The 18,840-nt window shown below is 44.2% G+C and overlaps 1 protein-coding gene across 2 annotated transcripts in view; it reads left to right on the top strand.

The window, feature by feature from the left end:
* ZCCHC14 (zinc finger CCHC-type containing 14) overlaps window positions 1-18,840 on the top strand; it is a 51,961-nt gene that overhangs the window by 24,834 nt on the left and 8,287 nt on the right. For both annotated transcript variants that reach the window (XR_008508580.1, XM_036390106.2), the window contains exons 3-8: window positions 10,597-10,670; window positions 14,448-14,519; window positions 14,724-14,833; window positions 16,771-16,865; window positions 16,956-17,010; window positions 17,497-17,770. Coding sequence is in view for 1 of the 2 variants with exons in the window: in XM_036390106.2 (XP_036245999.1) it covers window positions 10,597-10,670; window positions 14,448-14,519; window positions 14,724-14,833; window positions 16,771-16,865; window positions 16,956-17,010; window positions 17,497-17,770 (680 nt within the window). In the remaining variant the exon portion in view is untranslated. The remainder of the gene's footprint in view (window positions 1-10,596; window positions 10,671-14,447; window positions 14,520-14,723; window positions 14,834-16,770; window positions 16,866-16,955; window positions 17,011-17,496; window positions 17,771-18,840) is intronic.

Raw genomic sequence — 18,840 nt, 5'->3', positions numbered from 1 at the left:
CCTGGAGCCATCTGATCCCGGGGCTGTGGTGTTTTAGCACCAGATGCCCTTCGAGCCAGGGCACGTTGGCTGAGCAGCTGCAGCCTCCTCCCCTCCCTCTGGGCTCCAGCCATGCCGATATATGGTTACAAACTGCACCCTCAGGCTGCAAAACAAGCACCCCTGTGCTGGGAGCAATGTATATTTATATATGGAGCACTCAGCTCCTGCCTTGGGCACTCCGAGTTGAAATCCTGCCGGGCAAATCTTGGTCAGATGCACTCGGGGCTGGGTTCATGTCGGGTGTTTTAATAGAACAACAAAGATTAGGATTAGCTGAGTGGTGTTAAAATCTTGATTCAGTCATGAAGTGAGTAAAATCTTGGGTGATTTTAGGGGGGGAAGGTAATGGGTAGTAACAGCTTTAGCTCAGTGTCCATTTTCCTCACCTCCAGCCAAGGTGGTTTGTGGTTAGTTCAAGCTGCACCCAAAGGTGCTTTGTATTTCACAGGGTGTTGCTGTGAGACTCCATTTGTCCACTGGTATTTAGGACACTGCTCCACACTTCAGAGCAAGCCCCAGCTCATGTCCCCAGCTGTGGTGACCAGCTGAATGTGTCACTTTTTGCCTGTTCTGGTTTCCTTTCTGAGGTTGGAATCCTCTCTCTGAGCTCAGGGGAAGCAGCTGCCCCATGCAGAACTCAAACTTCAAAGCCTTCAGCTCAGCTGGGTTGGGATATTTGGGATTTAGGGAAGTCTGGATTTCTGGGCTTTGCTGCACTTTAGCAAAAAAAATGAGAGTTTTCTGTCAGTTTTTCCATGGAAAAGTGACTTTGCATGTGTAATTTTGTAGGTGAATACAGTTTTCAGATCAGAATTAATCATGAGGCTCACCTTGGGTTTGAGGGGGCTCAGGGACTTTTATGTGCCAGAGTAAATCCTTTCTGGGGAGAAGCAGGAGATTTCTCTATGATGAGCAAAGCTCCTCTTAAGAATGAGAAACAAAGCCAACATTTTGTTTAAAAGTGCTCTAAGAATAGTAAATAAAATAAGCACTCCATCAGATAAAACCAGACTAAATATACAACTGCAGCTTGCTTACCCAGAAAGTAAAATTATTTATATCCAAAGCTGAACATTTCTCTTGATTTCAGAGATGTTTTTGTTAGATAAATTCAACACAGGCAGCCTGCTTATTTAAATTTTCTGTATCATGTTAATGGTTACTGGAGCTGCCCTTCACCCCAGGCTCTGGGCTTTGCTCACTTTTGCAGGAATTCTTTTCCATGGTTCTGAGCTAAATGGCAGAAGGAAAAGGAGTCACTGAGCAAATGAGGTCCAGAACTACATGCAGAACTCACACTTGGCACTTGTGTGCAGAGAATTGATCAGCTGCAGGTGGGATCAGGCAGTAAATGCCGGGTGCAGAGGGGATTCCTGCAGCCCTTTAACAATGCAGCCCACAAGGCACAAAACCTGAGCACATGTTGAACCTCACTGGGGCTGATCTCTCTGAATTTGTTGTTGAATACCCTTAAACCTTCAGTGTTGCACATATTTACCTAAAATCATGATTTTTTAGGAAATTTTAGGATTGCTGTGGTAGGATGGAAGGGAGAGGAGGCAGCACAGGCACTGCTCTGGTGGATGGGGGAGGGAGAGGAGGCCACACACAGGATGTGCATTCCTGGAAGGATTCTCCCATTTCCATGTCTTTGGAGTCCTGGAAGTGCCTTCAGTGGCCCAGGAGTTGTTAATGAAGGTGAAATGATTGGTCATTACCTCAGCAGCTCTGGAAGCAGCAGCATCACCAGGCTCTGGGGCTTTGCTCACTTTTGCAGGAATTCTTTTCCATGTTTCTGAGCTAAATGGCAGAAGGAAAAGGAGTCACTGAGCAAATGAGGTCCAGAGCTACATGCAGAACTCACACTTGGCACTTGTGTGCAGAGAGTTGATCAGCTGCAGGTGGGATCAGGCAGTAAATGCCGGGTGCAGAGGGGATTCCTGCAGCCCTTTAACAATGCAGCCCACAAGGCACAAAACCTGAGCACATGTTGAACCTCACTGGGCTGATCTCTCTGAATTTGTTGTTGAATACCCTTAAACCTTCAGTGTTGCACATATTTACCTAAAATCATGCTTTAAAATGCCATGGTATCAAATCCCATTCTTCTGGATTCTTTTTTCCCTGCCTTCTGCCTGATACCCCAAAGAGCTGCATCTATCCTTGGTTAAAGCTGTTGGAATTAAGGAATATATTGCTGGGCTGTCCCTGATCTCAAACTCCTGCAGCCTTTTCTGGCTCTCTACACAATTTTTGCACCCATTCCAGATTTCACAGCAGATCCTGGGGGATGTTCTCAGGCCCAGCCCCTGCCCTGTGCCATGTGTTGCTGCTCAAATTTAGGAGCTGTTTCACAAATCTGGCCAATCCAGCAGTCCTTTCTGGGTACTTTATTCTGCAAAAGCTTTTTCTGGCCTCAGAAAAGAAAAAAAAAACCCCAAAAAAAGGACAATTCATCAGGCAGTTGTGTGCTCAGTGGCCATGGCAGGAGGGAGCAGGGATGCAAAGTGCTCCTGGCCTCAAGGATTTGGGCAGAAACCCCTTCAAAACAGTGCTTGAAGCCTTGTCTCCGTTCTTTTCAGAGCAGCTGAGTGGCTCTTCAGGGTTTTCCATTTTCCTGTCCTGATGGGAGTTTTCTCCAGCCTCCAGCAGAGGCACTTTGGGGTTTTGGGAAGCTTTGGAATCCAGGGAAGTGGCACAAGCCATCTTTAGGTTGATTGACTTTTGTGGTTGGCTGAAGTGCTGACAGGATCACTCCAAAAATGCATGAATTCAGTTAGAAGTGAGGTATATAGGCTTTTTTAAAAATTTTAAATATCTGTTTTGGAGAAACATAAGAAGGTCACTTAGTTGGCAGCTTAAATCAGCCAAAGTGAGGAAATAGCAGGGACATGAGAACTCCTGGTTTGGTTGGGGTGAGTGATACAATCCCAGCCTGTTATTGCTGCTCTGGGCTGCCAAAACTCAGCTCATGGCCTTGGTTTTCACAAAAATCTCTGTAATTATTTCCTGTGGAATATTGCACTTCATAGCCTTGCTCTTCAATTAAAGCAGCATTGATTTGTCACCTGAAGTGATGGTGCAGGGAAGTGTTGGTTTGGATCTTAAACATTCTGTACATTGGAAGAATCCTTATTTTTCAGGGGAAAAAATTTATTTAACACAGGAAAATGCCAGATCTGAGAGCTTTTCCTCTGCTGACAGAAATTTTTCATTATGTCCATGAAACTTTAATTTCCAGGGTTTTCCTGTTGAGGAGCAGCCAGCCAGAAGAATTTCTTGCTAAGGAGTGAAACTGTTCTGTTTGCTTACAAGATTTTTCCCAGCTGCACTTTCCTTTTCCATGGAAAAACTGTTGTCCACTTTTAGTTTTAAGGGATAGCAGCAGAAAACTGGATGGGGAATGATGTTTTGAGGCTGAGCAGGATCCAGATGAGCCCAACTCAAATTGTATCTTCCTTTTTCTGTAGACTTCAATAATCTTAATTTTTTGTTTTTCAATCTAAACGTTCAATTTAAGTATTTACCATTTAAGTATTTAACATTTAAGTATTTAACATTCAATTTAAGTATTATTTACTTGCAGAAAGTATTTGAGATCACTTCATTGTACAAATTAGGCCTCTTCACGGGGTGTTTTCTCCATCCAGAACCACTGCAGGATGTGAAAACAGGTTAATATCTTTATAAATTACCCTTCTGGAGAGGTGTGAGATGTCATTAATATAATAACAAAAGGTCATTTTCACACGACAACTCAATGCAATGAACTGCAGAGAGAATCGCTTAATCTGTTTCTACTTTTGACTTTTCTAGAAGTAGCAAAATAAGATGATTTTCAAGAAGAAACATTTGGTTTTTTGCCTGTTTTCCCTCAATATTTGAAATACTTCCCCATGCTGTTGAGTGGAAGCATTTTCCCCTCTGCTATCTCCACAGACAAGCTCATCATGGCTTGTCAATTAAGTTAATGATGCTTTTAATTGTTTGCTGCACTTCCATGTAAGGGTGTTTTTTGGTGGTTTTTTTGGTGGTTTTTTGGTGGTTTTTTGCTGTTTTTTAGTGGGTTTTTGGGTGTTTTTTGGGTGTTTTTGGTTGTTGTTTTTTTTTTTTTGTATTTTTGGGGTGTTTTTTGGGTGTTTTTTAGTGGTTTTTTTGGGGTTTTTTGGTGGGTTTTTGGTGTTTTTTTGGTGTTTTTTGGGGATTTTTTTGGCGTTTTTGGCTGGGTTTTTGGTGGGTTTTTTGTGGCGTTTTTTTGGCGGTTTTTGTGGGTTTTTTTTGGTTGGTTTTTTTTGTGGTTTTTGTGTGTGTGTTTTTGGTGGGTTTTTTGTGGTTTTTTGGTGATTTTGGTGTTTTTTGCTGTTTTTTGCGTGGTTTTTTGCTGGTTTTTGCCTCCCCAGCAGCAGTTTCTGTCCCTGCAGCCCTCCCACAGCAGAGAGCCCCTCGTGTCCTCCTGCTCTGGACTCTGGCCCATCAGGTGATGCAGATCAGAGCTCTCAGGGGGGGTTTGTGCAGCAGCTCGTGTGTCATGGAGCACAGCAGGGTGTGTTGCTGCTGCCTGGGGAATAGAGCAGGGCTCAGGCTGAATGCTTTCAGTGCCATCCTCTCCACATACTGAGTGTTCAGAGCCTGCTGGGTGCAGGGCTGGGGCTTTGGGATGCTCCCCCAGGGAATTCCTCCTCTGCAATCACCTCAGGGACAGCTCAGCAGGGCCAGCCTTCAGTGGCAGATCAGATAATTAGAAGATAATATTAGAAGGTCTATTAGAATCTTCTAATACCTATTAGAATATCTGTTAGAAGATAATATTGTCATTCTGTGCTTTGCTAAAGGAGTTTTAGTAACTAAACACAATGATCGGAGCTCCTGGGACAGTCCCCGTCCCTCCTGGAGGTGTCCTGGGGGTCGCTGGATGTGGCACTCTGGGCTGGTGACAAGGTGGGGATCTGTCACAGCTTGGCTTGCATGGCCTTGGAGCTCTTTTCCAACCTCAGGGATCCTGGGATGGCATCAACACCAAGTTCTTGGCACCCTAAAGATGCTGGTCATGCTTCAATCTCAGTTCTCATCCTACAGATTCAAATCCTAGCATTTCATTCTGCAGGTTTTCCTCAGGCCTCCATTATTCCAGTACAAGAATAATTGAAGTTTTAAGAAGTAGGAGAAAGGGAAATCAAATTTAGTGATGAGAAAACTCAGTCCTTGTGTGTTTGTGGAGAAGAGGATCAATGTCTGTGCTGGGAACAAGAGGCTATCCTGGATTTTCATCATAGCCTGGATAAAAAGCTTTAGAAAGATTTTAAAAGTGAAAGCAAGAAGTTTTCTACAAAACAGCCCAAAACCCCCTTCTCTTAAGCTGATGTTTATAAGCAGTCAAAAAACCCAAACAAAAAGCCCACAAACCCCTTTAATTTCTGGTCTTTTGTTGCCATGAATGTGCTTTGCATGGAGCAAATAAATTCTTGTCTCTGTTTTCCTTCCCTCCTGCCGGTGGATGTGGGAATATAAATCCTGGAGGGTTTGTGGGGAGCCTCTGTGGGATTTTGTTCCCAGATTTTGGCATCTGCTGGGCAGCAGCAGTTGGGTAATGCTGCTTTGGAAGCATTTCTTCAGCACCAGGACTGATGATGATGCCTTGTGAAAGTGGTGGTGCTGCATTTCTGCCCACTTCTGTGTCAACAGCGATGTGGAAAGGATTTTATGAGGTCCCTTTTGTTCCACTTTTTCAGCACAAACTCAGTTGCTTGTCATGGTGTTTGATGCCTCTTTCCATGAATGAAAATCTAATAAATCTTGTAGTTTAGAGGCCTCATTTATGATTGTGGCCTGCTATAGAAAGGATTTTACCTAGGGTTTTTGTTTGTTTGTTAGTTTTTGGTGGCTTTTGTTTGGTTTTTGTTTGTTTTGGGATTTTGTTTTTGTTTTTTTGGGAGGTTTTGTTGTTGTTGTTGTGTTTTTTACCTAGGTTTATTATTATTATTATTATTATTATTATTATTATTATTATTATTATTATTATTATTATTATTATTATTATTATTATTATTATTATTTAAAAATAACTCACAGCCTTTCTGCTGTTTTTGGTCAAGTAGCACAAACCAAAATGTTCAGCCCAGTTTCAGGAGACTCAGATTTTGCCCCTGGAGAGTGGCATTTCCATGGTACATCCCACCCAAACTGACCCTGCACCCAGGGATTTCATCAAAGGAAATCCTCTAGGTATGGAATGGTGAAATATTGGATTTTATGGAAAAGGGCTGGGCCACAATCAACACTCCTGATTTATCTTTCATTACTTTTACTTTTTCAGGAGGAGCACAAAATTCTCCATTTGCATTGAGGCACTGATCTAGCTAATCCTTTTATTAGGATGGATCCAGAAGCTGTAAAGGGGCAATTATAAAAAGATCAATATCTGATTGATGTGGCTTCTCAAAATGTCTCATCTGCCCTGGCCCACACCCAGTGCAGGTTTTACCCTGACCTTTAGCAGCCAGGAATGGCAGATCCTGAAGGGTTGGAATTGGCCTTTTGCTTTGTGTAGCTGCTGACATTTTGGGAGGAGGAGGAGATCCAAACTCCTGCTTTTTTTTGGAGAGGGAGATCAGAAATGCAGAGGATTTAACACCTGGTGTGAGCAGAGGGAGGGAATTGTGTGTCCCTTCACAGGAGCACTGAAGTGAGCAGATGAGAAACAATCCAATATCAGCCAAAAGGGTGAAAATCCTCAGCTGGAAAACAGAAAACAGGAAATATGAAAATAGGAAATGGGAAAAAAAAAAAAAAACAGGGGAAAAGCCCCCAGGAAATAGGAAAAGTAGGAAAGCAGAGCTGAATCAAATGTGTGCAGGCTCCCTGGCTGTTTGCCCTGGCTCTGGGGCAGCAGAGGAGGTGACGTCCCTGGCTGTGCCTCAGTGCTGGAGGGTTCCACACTCAGCCTTCCATGCTGGACACCATCAGATGGGCTCCAAAACGACATGGAAAACGCTTCTCTTGTGTTCAGAGAAAGCAGAAAATAATAATAATAATAATAATAATAATAATAATAATAATAATAATAATAATAATAATAATAATAATAATAATAATAATAATAATAATAATTAGAAAAGCCCTTCAGGGATGATGCCAGAAGGTCCTGGCAGGTGGCACCACAGCCTTGCTGGAGCTTCTCCAGCCCCCTTGGTTTTCCTCTGCCCCTCTCCTGGGGATCTCATCCAGCTGTTCCACTCACCTGCTGGAATTCCCCAGATATTTCTGGATAAATCCCCACAGCAAAAGGCCTCCTGTGCCCCTTTGCCAGTGCAAATATACTCAGGGAATCCCCTGAATTAGAAACTTTTCACTTTTTGTGTCCCCTGGGTTGGGAAGTTGGAGTTTTGCTGGATTCAGCATCCTGAAAAGCCATCAGTATCATGTGTCCTTAATTCTGTACCAAGGGTTTTCTGCTCCTGGATTCATTCATTGGGATACTGAGTAGAGTCAGCTCTTTGAGCTTATGAGAGTAAAAGAAGTAAATAAAAATCCCTTTTTTTTCCCCTTCCCTTTGTACTTAGTGGATGGCACCTTTTCTTCTGCAGTTCTGTAGCACTGATTGAATAAAGTTAAGCTTCAGGGTAGGTTTGGGAAGGTTATTTCAATAAAACCAGCCAGAAGTTAAACAACACACAGAGTAGGTGAGAGGCCACAGAACACAAACATACAACTTGATAAATTAAACAAGATTTCTTCAGGCAGGTGATGTTTTTCATTTTTCATGATATTTTAGCTAGCTGGGAGAAAACTCCTGGAGCTGTTTGTGTGATCTGAGGAATTACCCAGTTGGTTGTCCCTAAAGCCTGTCCTGCAGGACATGAGCTGCATTTCCTGCTCTAGAACAGAGCTCATCTTACAGGATCAGTAAATCTGATCTTTACCTACAGGTCCATTTTTCTAATTGCAATCCTTTTCCATGATAAATTCACTGCAGTGCATTTTCTTCACTGGGCAAGCTCAGCCCATGCTTTGAGCAGGAAAAGGTTGTGGCACTGTCAGCACCACGAGATCCAGGGGTGATTTAAGGTTTGTTATTAACCCACAGAGTAAAACAGGAATAGCTTGGGTTTATGTCTCTGAGTAATCCAATTCTGCTGCAGTTGCTGGAGATGAAAAATGAATGTCTGGAAGAGATGGGCTTTGAATCCTTTAGAAATGCCAAATGATAAGAACAGTTGCAGAAAAGTGATGCTGGGTTTGCTATAAACAACAAATGTTGCATAATACAGGCTGTGTTTTTCAAAACCAGATGTTGCAGCAGTTGACACCAGGATTTCTGCAAGTTATTTGCTCATCTTTCAGCTGCTTCACCACATTCCCCCTCTCAATACCCATTTTACACATTCTTTCTCATTATAATCCTGTAGTACTCATAATTCCAATCAATATTCAGTTTATTTTAGCTGCGATCACAACTCAGGGGGCCCTGAATTCTCTTAAAGAAATGTACTGAGATAGATTTTTTTTTTTCAATTAACCTTTTCAAATCTTCATGTTCAAACCTTCATACCACTGAATATTGTGTGGATGGCTCAGCAATGTCTGCTGAGCAGATTTATCCCTGTGGTGCTCAGCATGTGGCACAAAATCATTTCAGAAGCGTGAGAGGAACCCAGTGAACTCTTTTGAAAGGAACAAACCTCTCCAAAAAGCAGAATGTGCAGGAGAAAGCAGTAAGTAATGAATTGACATTATTCTAAGCCTAGAGATTGATGTAATTGTAATTAGGAGTTACATGGAGGAGGAACAGTTGTGAGTATCAGAACAGGAATGTTCATTTTCTCCATGTAAAGACAGCCACAAACATCTGTGGAGCTGAATTTGGGGGCCTTTCAATATTTTCACTGCAAATAAGACTGAAAGGAGAGATTTTTCAAGCAGCCAAGACTCAGGTGGTAACATTTGGAAATGAGCAGGACCTGCAGAGCTGTGTCCAGCCCTGGGATTGCCAGAGTCAGGAATGCTGGAACGAGCCCAGAGGAGCCCTTGGAGCTGCTCCAGGGCTGGGACACCTGGGGGTGCTCCCCTGGAGAGGAGAAGGCTCCAGGGAGAGCTCAGAGCCCCTAAAGGGGCCCCAGGAGAGGGACTGGGGACAATGGATGGAGGGACAGGACACAGGGAATGGCTCCCACTGCCAGAGGGTGGATTTAGGTGGGATTTGGGGCAGGAATTGTTCCCTGGAGGGTGGGCAGGCCCTGGCACAGGTGCCCAGAGCAGCTGTGGCTGCCCCTGGATCCCTGGCAGTGCCCAAGGCCAGGCTGGACAGGGCTTGGAGCACCCTGGGACTGTGGGAGGTGTCAGGGTTGGAACTGGGTGGGCTTTAAGGTCCTTTCCAACCCAAAGCATTCTGGGATTCTCTGAGAACACAATAAAAACAATTGAAAAGGTCTCAATGAAACCTTCAGGCCACAACTGTTGGGAAACAGAGGGAACTCAGGCTCTCTTTGGGTGGAGCCTCCCTGGGGACAGGGACAGGGGAGGTGACCCAAGGCAGGTCCCTGTTGCAATGGTGCTGCTGTCATTTCACTGCAGTGTTTTGCTGGGCACTCAGGAGGAAGTTCCATGTGATAAACATTGGTTTGAGTCTTACTGATAACAAAAAGTTAATAATAAATAGTCCTGAAAACAGGTAAGCAGCTTGTAAATGGGGATCCTCTGGAAATAAAGTGACACAATTCTGGGCTCTGCTTGTTAGGACTGCTCAGTCCAAACACTCCGTGCACAGCACGTGTCCCTTCAGGCACCTGGCACTCACAGGTGAAATTTTACTGACTCTGGGTTGGGATAATTCTGCTTTTGAAGTTTTAAGCCAATGTAAATTGGCTTTTTATAAGAAAAATCCATGTGTGGATCCCCATGTGTGCAGTCATGAGGCAGGAAGGATTTATAAGAGAATAGAAAGTTGATGAAATAAAGGCTTTTCATGGTGAATTCCTGCTCTGGGTGTCTTGGGAAGGGGGAGTCTCCCAGAACTCAGCACACCAAGTATCTGATGTGTGAATTGACCTGTCCTGGCATTCCATCCTTCCCACACTCAGATCCTGGTTTTTCTTACACCTTATTCCAAGGGAATTTTTCTGTGAAGCTGCAGGAAGGGAGGAGTCAGGATGTGAACAGAGCCATGAAACCAAAGTGAACTTGTAAAACCAGGCCCTGAAAACATGGAGAGCTCTTCCTCATGCCAGTTCCCCTGGGAGGGATGGTGTTTGTTCCTTGATGTTATTAAGATAATTCCATGTGTGTTATTACAGAGATGAGTGGGGTGGTAAGAGCTTTGCTTGGAGTGGATTATTTGGGTTGAAACTGCTTGGAATGAAGCTCTCCCAAGGCTGGAAAACAGCATCAAATGGTGGTACCAACATTCCTGAGGGAGGAAGTTGGAACTGGGCACCTGGAGCACCTCCACAGGTCATGGGATGCTCTCAAAACAAGGCCTGGCACTTCTCAAAAGTCATCACTTCTGCCTGTATTGAGGAACATCCTCCTCATTCTTCTTCTCTCTTTGTTTTTCCACAGTGAGTGTTGAAAAAGTGGAATTAAAGGGGCTGGCACACAAGAAGAATGAAAGAAATGTTGAGTATTCCTTTGAGGTAAGTTTGGGTTTCCTTTCCTATGAAAGAAGGGAGGATAATACTTTAGGAGGAGTTGAGGAAATTTTATTGTTAGATCCCAAAAATCCTTTGTTGAGATCAGAGCTCCTTTGGGACTGATAGCTTTTAATCCATGATTTGAAAGTCATAAATGGCTGTGGATGATGCAGAGGTTGGTAGGTGGGGATTGGCAAAAAAAAAAACAAACCCAAAAACCATTTTGATGGAGGAAATTTTGGCAGTGTTTATTTAGGGGAAATGTGATGCCACACTTACAGGATATTATCCATATCTATATCCAATGTCCATTCTTCTGCTGGAATGCAGAAGCCAGAGAGAATTTAGGTCTTAATCTGGACAGAGAACAGCGTGGGCTCTGAGGGCACAGCTGCTGGAAAGAGGCAGGAGGAGGGAGCCTGTGGTGGGATATGGTTCCAAAAGGTTGGAGAGAACAGAAAAGCTTTGGGAACTCCTCAGGGCTGAGTGCTGGGTTTCTCTTGGGAGCTCTCAGAGGAACCCATCACACACCCAAGATAGCCCAGCTACCCTGAATGGCATAAAATCAGCAGGATGGCTTCTGAGGCAGTGTTGGAAACAGAAAAATGTTTAATAAAAGGCAAAATAACGAAGCTCTTACAGAGAAAAACCAAGCCAGGGGCAAGAGGTTCTTGCTCCTGCTAGAACACCCCACAGAAGCAAATATTTCCTTTGTTCTTTTCTAGTGAACTACATAGGTGGGACCTCATGGCCTCTGTCCAATTGGACAGCCCCAGGTTTGAGGTGAAGTCCCAAAGGTCCTATGAGGTGTCTTTGGGAGAGAAACTTCTGGGCTTTTTGCCTTTTTAAGCAGACAGAGAACAATTGAGTCACTCCATCAACAGGGGGCACATTCCTACACTCGAGGAAAACTCAGTGGAGCAAGAACTGGGGGAATTGACTGGAAGGGAATTTTCACCATGAGCTGAAAGTGTTGGCAAAGGGAATCAAACCCTTCCCAGCAGAGAGGTGTTCATCCAGCAGATAGGGCAGGGCAGGGGCTGCTGTGTGAGCTGCAGGCAGCCTGGCCTGGGTGGCAGTGGCAGCAGTGCTGTGGCACTGACAGGGGCAGCAGTGCTGTGGCACAGAGAATGGCAGTGGCAGCAGTGCTGTGGCACTGACAGTGACAGTGGCAGCAGTGCTGTGGCACTGACAGTGACAGTGGCAGCAGTGCTGTGGCACTAAGAGGCAGTGGCAGCAGTGCTGTGGCACTGATAGTGGCAGTGGGGGTAGTGCTGTGGCACTGGCAGTGGCACAGAGAGTGGCAGTGGCAGCAGTGCTGTGGCACTGAGGGTGGCAGTGGCAGCAGTTCCAGTGGCACTGACAGTGCCACAGAGAGTGGCAGTGGCAGCAGTGCTGTGGCACTGAGAGGGGCAGTGGCAGCAGTGCTGTGGCACTGACAGTGGCAGGGGCAGCAGTCCCAGTGGCACTGAGGGTGGCAGTGGCAGCAGTGCTGTGGCACTGAGAGGGGCAGTGGCAGCAGTGCTGTGGCACTGAGAGGGGCAGTGGCAGCAGTCCCAGTGGCACTGAGGGTGGCAGTGGCAGCAGTGCTGTGGCACTGAGAGGGGCAGTGGGAGCAGTGCTGTGGCACTGACAGTGGCACAGAGAGGGGCAGTGGCAGCAGTGCTGTGGCACTGAGGGTGGCAGTGGCAGCAGTGCTGTGGCACTGACAAGTGGCACTGAGGGTGGCAGTGGCAGCAGTGCTGTGGCACTGGCAGTGGCACTGAGGGTGGCAGTGGCAGCAGTGCTGTGGCACTGGCAGTGGCACTGAGGGTGGCAGTGGCAGCAGTCCCAGTGGCACTGAGAGGGGCAGTGGCAGCAGTGCTGTGGCACTGAGGGTGGCAGTGGCAGCAGTCCCAGTGGCACTGACAGTGGCACAGAGAGTGGCAGGGGCAGCAGTCCCAGTGGCACTGACAGTGGCTCAGCCCCCAGGGCAGCAGCAGCAGCTTCCCCCTGCTGCAGCCTGGGTTTGCTCCCATCCCCCTGCAGGGATGAGTTCCTTGTTCATCCCCTGGAGCAATGGCAGCCATGGGAATGGTGCTGCTGAGCAGCTGACAAACTGGAGTCAGGTATTCCAAAGTTTGGGATGCACAGAAAACAGCTTTGGTTTGTTTGATGAGACAAAGTGGGGGTGAGACAAGGAGAACTCAGAAGGAATCAGGTGGGAGAATCCCAATTATCCGCAGCTTTCACCAAGTTATTCCTTAAAACTCCTCAGCATCTGTTGGGATTTTGGCAGCATTAACCTCTGCAGGGCTGGATTCATGGAGAATGTCCCAAATTTCCTGAATCCCCAATTGTTCCAAATGTCATCAATCACAGACAGGATTTTTCCAAGGGCTTTTCAAGCTCTGTATGAAGCCTGCAGTTGTCTCCACTCCAATTAAGATCTCGTGAAACTTCTTTTCCTATTACAAATTTTTCTATAAATAACAGAAATTACTGTACCCAGTGTTTGCCTCAACAGCTTGAACTGAAGGAAGAGCAGAGACTTCAGCTGAGTTGATAAATTGCTGTTTGCTGGGTTAAAAACCCAATTATGGAATGGTTTTGTTCAGTTTAGGAGCTTGGGAATAGCAAGTCAATGGATGGAGCAGTTTAGTGTTTGCAGTGCTATTGTTCCCCCCATTTACAGTTCACATTATTGTTTTATAAGTATTGAAAATTCAAGTTTAAACAGAAGTCATGACAGTTGTTGAGTTATTACAGAGCTAGGAAAAAAGAGAATATTTCCTGTACTTTCTGAAATTCCTTGTGAATTAAAAAAAAATTTATTTACTACAAACTTAAAAACAAAACAACCCACAAACTTCGTAAAACTGCTCAAGTTTCTGTCTTCTTTTTCCCCCCTTTTTTTTTGTGTAACAGCTCTGCTGAGAGGAAATTCCTCCCTTATGTAATATATTTTGAAATCCTCTCCTCTCCCCACTCATTTTGGCAGCTTTTGGATGGCTGGAAAAACTTAGTGTATGTTTGGAGTTGTCATTGAAACGAATGTCATGTGAGAGGCTGCTCTGTGATCCCCAAACTCCCACCCAGCTCCTTCCCTCTGGATCCAGCTGCCTCCCAGATGCTCCAATGGACATTTTGGATCCATAGGGATTCACCCCTCGCCTGTCTCATGCTGATTTTCCTCAAGCCAAGAAATGCTGATTTTTGGCTTGATTAAACTTATCTCCCAAGCAATAAATGCTTCAATATCCAAGGGTGTTGTGGCTTGTTTGTGTGGGAAGAAATACTGACTATTCCCTTTTTTTAGAGCATAGACAAGATGGAGTCTGGAGCAGGAGCTGCAGGTTTCACTGGGAAGGTTTTGCCTGGATTTTTGCTGCCATTCTCAATTTTTCTGGCATATGGAGTTGATTAATTAGCAATAGGCAGCCTTGTGTGGGGGGAGCTGTTCCTGTTGGAAAGCAGATCCTACAAACCAGCTGTTTTCTTTAACAATAATGAGGAGAAAAAATTCCATTACTCCGTGGTTGCTTGCTTAACTCTGGATGTCTGCAGGGTGTAAGGGCTGTGTAAACTCTGAGGGGCTTTTCCAAGCATCCAGGGCAGTTGACAAATGTAAAAACAGCAAGAATTGGGCAGCAATTTTGTCCTTGTGCACAAAAAAAATGTGTTTCCTTCTTGATGTCACCCATCACAACATCTGTGAGGGACAGTTGATACCAATTACTGAATTTTGAGGAACCAAATTCAATTAATTACTAAAGCAAATCCTTCTTGCTCCTCCCCAAGGTCCTGTGGTCTGATTCTTCGGTGACGTTGGTAACCAAATCTTCTGCTGAAGTGACTGAATTCATTTCAAAGGTAAAGACAATAAGAAAAACACTTTGAAAAGGAAAAAAATGTTTTGTCCCTCTCTCTAATTTTGTTCAGTGATACTTCTCAAAATGTGCCAAGAGAATTCAGATTGAATTTCATAAAATATTTCATTTATAACAGGCAGTGGCTTGAACCTCATAGAAATAACAAAACTTTTCAAGTTTAATTTGTCATATCCTCCCCCTTTAGCTGTCTCAGCTCTATCCAGAAGAAAACTTGGAGAAATTCATTCCCTGCTTAGCTGGTCCAGATTCATTTTACCTGGAAAGGAACCACATGGACCTGGAATCAGACCTGAGGTATGCTGGGATTTTGTGGAGTTTTTATCTTGACACTGGGCTTCTTCCACTGAGAAAAAGAAAAAAAAAAAAAACCAGGAAATAGAAATATTATCTCCATATTCTAAATTACTTCAAAGAAATTAGAGCCTGATCCTAAGCTTTTTTCCTGGATGTTCCATTAATTCCAGTGCATAACAAATTTTCAGGAATTCTTTCTTGAGAAATACAGATGGTAATAATATTCTGTATTGAGCTTCCTGGAGAATTGATATTTCCTCATTCCTTGTGAAGAACAAATAGAGGATCACTGGTTTTGCAAAAGTTTGGTTTGGACTCAAAAATAACCAGAATTTTTTAAAACAACCACTCAAAACTCAGGAAAAATAGAAGCCTGAAAATTCACCGTTCTGTATTGAGGAATGGGTTGTGGGGATTTTTTTCCCCCTTTCACAGAGTTTTTATTTTCTCAGTCATTTTAGGTTGTCATTTTACTTTAATTTTAAAAAGTTAGGTATGTATTTAGGTATTATTAAATTGTTACATTTTTGGAAGTCTTTAACAGCTAAGAAATTTTTGAAGCCTTATCTTGTACCTCCTCAAATTATCACAAATCATCTGGCCATTATTTAATATAAACCATTATTTTAAATATCATCATCTGTAGCAGATCACATCAGGTTTCTCTTTCTAAATATGATTTTCCTAGGAAAATTGGAGTGACTTAAATTCCTTTCAGCTGCTACTGTCTTTATCTACACAAAACGAGATTATTGTAATATTAATATCATTCTGATCCTAATATGTTATTATTATAAAATCAAATGACACTTTAAAATATTAATTCACTTTATTAGAGCTTCTCCTTTCCACTTTTTTTTTTTTTTGCCCTAAACTATGGTGGATGTTGGTTTTCCATAGGCAGCAGCCAGCAGGTGCATGCCTGGATTGTTTTTCATGGCAGGCAGCATTCCCAGTGCCTTGCAGTGCTCCAAGGAGACTTTGGGAGGCTGCAGGGAATGTGTGTGTGCCTGCTGCTTGGGAACAACAGCCTCTGCAAATCTGGGTTAATGGAGCAGCAACTGCCCTGCCAGGGCTCAGCTGCAGCTCTGGAGCAGGGGAGAAGCTGCTCCAAGGTGCTGCTCAGCTGTGAAATTCAGCTCTGAACTCTGGGCTTTCCAGCTGGGAAACGCCTCTGGCTGTGCGAGGTGCACAGCTTTGGGAAATTGGCTTTTTTTGGTGCAATCCCACAGTGGTTTGGGTTGAAGGGAGCTCAAAGCTCATCCCATCCCACCCCTGCCATGGCAGGGACACCTTCCACTGTCCAGCCTGGCTCTGGGCACTGCCAGGGATGCAGGGGCAGCCCCAGCTGCTCTGGGCACCTGTGCCAGGCCCTCCCCACCCTGCCAGGGAAGGATTTCTCCCCCAGTATTTTATCTAAATCCATCCTCTTCCAGCTCAAAGCTGTCCCTCCTTGTCCTGCCCCTCCATCCCTTGTCCCACAGGCCCCTGGAGGAGCTGGAATGCTGTTAAAGGGCTTTTTTCCCTTAGAAGAGGCACAGGGAAAATGTGACAGAAGTTTTGCCCTAAACTGCCAGACTCTGCATCTGCTGTTTATCTCCAAGAGGAGGAAATTCAATAACAGATCCATCTCTATTTTATATTCCTCAGGTTCCTGCATTTGAAAGGCAATTTTCACGTTTACATTTGAACATTTTCTGCCTTAGAAGTGTTCAGGGTTGCTGAATGAGGGGTCTTTGCTGAAACACTCACCAGAGTTAAAACAACCTGGAGTAACAGGGTTTGGTATTAAGAATATCCATAAGTTTCCAGAATTCAGAATTGCATGGTGGGTTTCAGCTTTTCAATTTCCAATCTGATTTCCAAGTGTGTTGTCCAGAGTGCAATCCTGATGGATTTGGGAGGCTCTAACAGAGCAGGGCCTTTGTTTGCTGCAGGTACCTGGCCCCGTTCCCTTCCCATGTGGTGAAAAATGACCACGTCAGGAAGTTCTTCAGCACTTCATCTCCCTCACAGCAACTTCAGAGCTCAAGTGAGTTGAAATAAAGTTTAAAAATATATTTTTTTTTTGTACTGCATTTCATAAACTGATGCCATTTGTGACTCTGTTCCTTGTTTCCAGATCCTGGCAACCCCTCCCTGTATAAAGTAGGAACTACGCTGGGAACATCTGGAAGGTGAAATATTTATCCTGTTTATAATTCATTCTCTTAAGGGGTAATTTTCATGTCCTCCAACAAAACCCAGACCACCTTCAAGGAGCCAATATTGTGGCTTCTTTTGCCACTTCCATATGGAAAGATTAAAAATTTCCATGGGATTATATTTGGGCTTCTTTACTTCTTTTTAATAATGCAAAGGCCGCTCTGTCGAAAGCTTTTTTAAATCACAGAGAGGCAGCAGAATATTTCATATCTGTGATTAGTGAAGGAAATTATTGAAAGAAAATTCTGTTGAAGGTGAAGATCAGCTTCCCCCTTTGCCAGAAGAGCCCTGTTTTACTGAGCTGTGGAGCAGGGCAGGTACAAATCCATGCCTTGGCTCCAACGGGGTCGTTTCCCCCAGAATTTCTGTGAATTTTTCCCGATTTCTGTGGCCACAGCAGCTGATCTCTGGCTGTCACAGCTCATCACACTAAACCCAGGCCTGTTCCTGTTTTGCAGACCTATCTGTGGGGTGGCTGGAATTCAGTCTTCCCAGAGCCACGTGCAGCACTCGGCCGCTGCCCCCGCGTCTCTGGCGCACTGCTCGCACTCGGGCAGCGCCGGCTCCTCGCTGGGCTATCGCTCCCAGCTGGAGAGCTCCTCCCCTGCCATGCTGATGTCTTCCAGCCCTCAGACCCCTCAGACACAGGAGCAGAACGGGATCCTGGACTGGCTCAGGAAGCTGCGCTTGCACAAGTATTACCCCGTCTTCAAACAGCTCACCATGGAGAAGGTAGGGCGGGAAATGGAGGGAAGCAGCTTTTAATTATCCCCACCTTCTCCAGGCTGGGAACATCTGCACCCAGGATCACACAAGTTTCTGGCACGTGCTGGGGAGGTTTTCACTTTCTGAAAGCAGTAATGAATTGATGAAAACCTTCTTGCTGTTCTCACTCTGTGTTGTGTCCAGGGCTGTCCAACAGCTGCTGCTTCTCCCAGGCTTCCTCATGGAAGGCTTGGAGATCCAGCTGGGATGCTGCCTCAGCAGCTCTGCTTGGCTCCCTGGACATCCTTTTGTGTGCAGGAGATACCTAAATATGTTGATTTCTCTGGAATTCTTCTTCTTGGTTGATTTCTCTCCCAAAATATTTGGTTATCCCTGTTTTAAGAACTAGATTTTCAGAGACATGTGGCATGAATATGAACATGAGTGAGTGAGGTTTGTTTCCTGCAGAAATTCCTGTGGAAAAATCATCTCTTATGTCTTTGCATTGCAAGAGTCCCAGATCACACCTTGTGTGCTGGATTTTGTCTCTCAACAAGGTTTTGGAGCATTTTCCCAGTTCCAGTGGGAGATTCCTTGTCCTCTTTCTTTTGGCCTGGAACGCCCTCCAGTGGAGGGAGGGTTGGGCTGAGCTTTGTGCTGCTTTGGAATATTTTATGGATTTAATTTCAATCTCTTACCAGAGGCTTCTGATTTAATTTTCTTCATTATAAGAAGGGAAATATACTGGGGTTTTTTTTAATCTTTAATAATGTAGTAAAACTCTGTATTCCAGTCTATTTTTAAAAAAACAAATATTATTATGCATATTTCATTGCCTTTCATTTTAATTACATCATAATATAAATGTCTGTATCTATCTACATTTTATTACTAAATTTACTATTGGTGTATATTTTTGCTCCACTTTTGTGGTAAATGACACACTGAGAAAACTGGAGTGATTTTCTAAGATCCTTAAATTCACTGATAGCACCAAGTTCTATTTTAATTTAATTCTATTTTAATATGTACATGAGTTATTTCATCTTTATTGTGACTGGTTAAATCAAACACACACCTAATTAAATTAAATCTGC

The sequence above is a fragment of the Molothrus ater genome, chromosome 12, assembly GCF_012460135.2.
Source record: "Molothrus ater isolate BHLD 08-10-18 breed brown headed cowbird chromosome 12, BPBGC_Mater_1.1, whole genome shotgun sequence".
Classification (NCBI taxonomy): Eukaryota; Metazoa; Chordata; class Aves; order Passeriformes; family Icteridae; genus Molothrus; species Molothrus ater.
This window is presented reverse-complemented; position numbering and strand designations above follow the sequence as displayed.